We start from the raw sequence: 1,216 nt of genomic DNA on the forward strand, positions 1-1,216 counted from the left end.
GGGGTGAGGGTCCGTGGGGAGAAGCTTCAGAAAGGTCGAGGCGGCTGGGGCTGATCGTGATCCAAATTCCGGACAGGCAGGTGGACAGGCTGGTGGCTCAAACACGCCGAGCTCTGATCTGAGTATACAAGGCAGAGTTAGTGTTAGTTCACACGGATAGGTTTGCATAAGGGCTTTCCCGCAGGTGTACGTTACCGCTGAAGGACGACTACGGACTGGCGTGGAGCAGCAGGCTGGGCAGGATTAAATAGTCCACCTGGTGATCGCCTGGGATGGGATGCAGGTGTGGAGTTAGCAGCCGCGCCCACGGGAGTGGGCATCCCATCAGCACCTCGGACGCCGGGCCGCGGACCATGACAGTACCCCCCCCTCAAGAATCGCCCCCAGGCGACTGGCCGGGACCCCGCCTGCGGAGAGAAGCATGGAAAGCAGAGATGAGACGAGGGTCCAGAACGAAGGAGCGCGGGACCCAGAGGCGGTCCTCGGGGCCGTACCCCTCCCGATCCACGAGATACCGCTAGCCGCGCCCATGCCGGCGCGCATCCAGGATCCACCGGACTGCATAGGCCGGATGGCCGCCGATGAGCCGGGCGGGAGGAGGGGGCTCGGAAGGAGGGCACAGGGGGCTGAGGCGGACTGGTTTAAGCTGAGACACATGGAACGTGGGGTGCACTCGCCAGGAGGCTGGAAGCCGGAGCCTGACCGCCACCGGGTTGATGACCCGGTCCACCTCGTACGGCCCGATGAAATGGGGAGCCAGTTTGCAGGACGTGCCTCGGAGCGGGATATTCCCAGCAGCCAACCAAACCTTCTGTCCCGGCTGGTAGTCAGGGGCTGGGGCACGGCGCCGATCGGCGTAGTGCGCATGTCGTTCCTTCGCGCGCAGGAGGGCGCTGCGAACGCTGCGCCATACATGTTGGCAGCGCCGAAGGTGATGTGGAGCTGACGGGACGGAGAGAGTTAAGTCCTCTTCAGGGAAGAGTGGAGGCTGATATCCGAGGGACGCTTCGAAAGGAGATAGACCGGTGATGGACGAGGTTAAAGTGTTATGGGCGTACTCCACCCAGGGCAGGTAGGTAACCCAAGAGGAGGGGTTTTGACTAGCCACGCACCTCAGCATAGTCTCCAGCTCCTGATTGAGACGTTCAGTCTGTCCGTTGGATTATGGGTGGAAGCCGGAGCTTAGGTTGACCTTGGCGCCGAGAGTGGAGCAGAA

The 1,216-nt window shown here is 62.3% G+C and overlaps 1 protein-coding gene across 1 annotated transcript in view; it reads left to right on the forward strand.

The window, feature by feature from the left end:
* The window catches only part of LOC146565119 (vacuole membrane protein 1-like), a 40,993-nt gene extending 40,047 nt beyond the window's left edge, over positions 1-946 (forward strand). Inside the window, exon 10 of the mRNA XM_085290147.1 lies at positions 329-946. Coding sequence (XP_085146273.1) covers positions 329-946 — 618 coding nt within the window. The remainder of the gene's footprint in view (positions 1-328) is intronic.
* Positions 947-1,216: the final 270 nt, after the last annotated feature.

The sequence above is a fragment of the Mchenga conophoros genome, linkage group LG10 (assembly GCF_057382185.1).
Source record: "Mchenga conophoros isolate Kocher_MC1m ecotype Shallow Benthic linkage group LG10, M_conophoros_male_GT1.1, whole genome shotgun sequence".
Classification (NCBI taxonomy): domain Eukaryota; kingdom Metazoa; phylum Chordata; class Actinopteri; order Cichliformes; family Cichlidae; genus Mchenga; species Mchenga conophoros.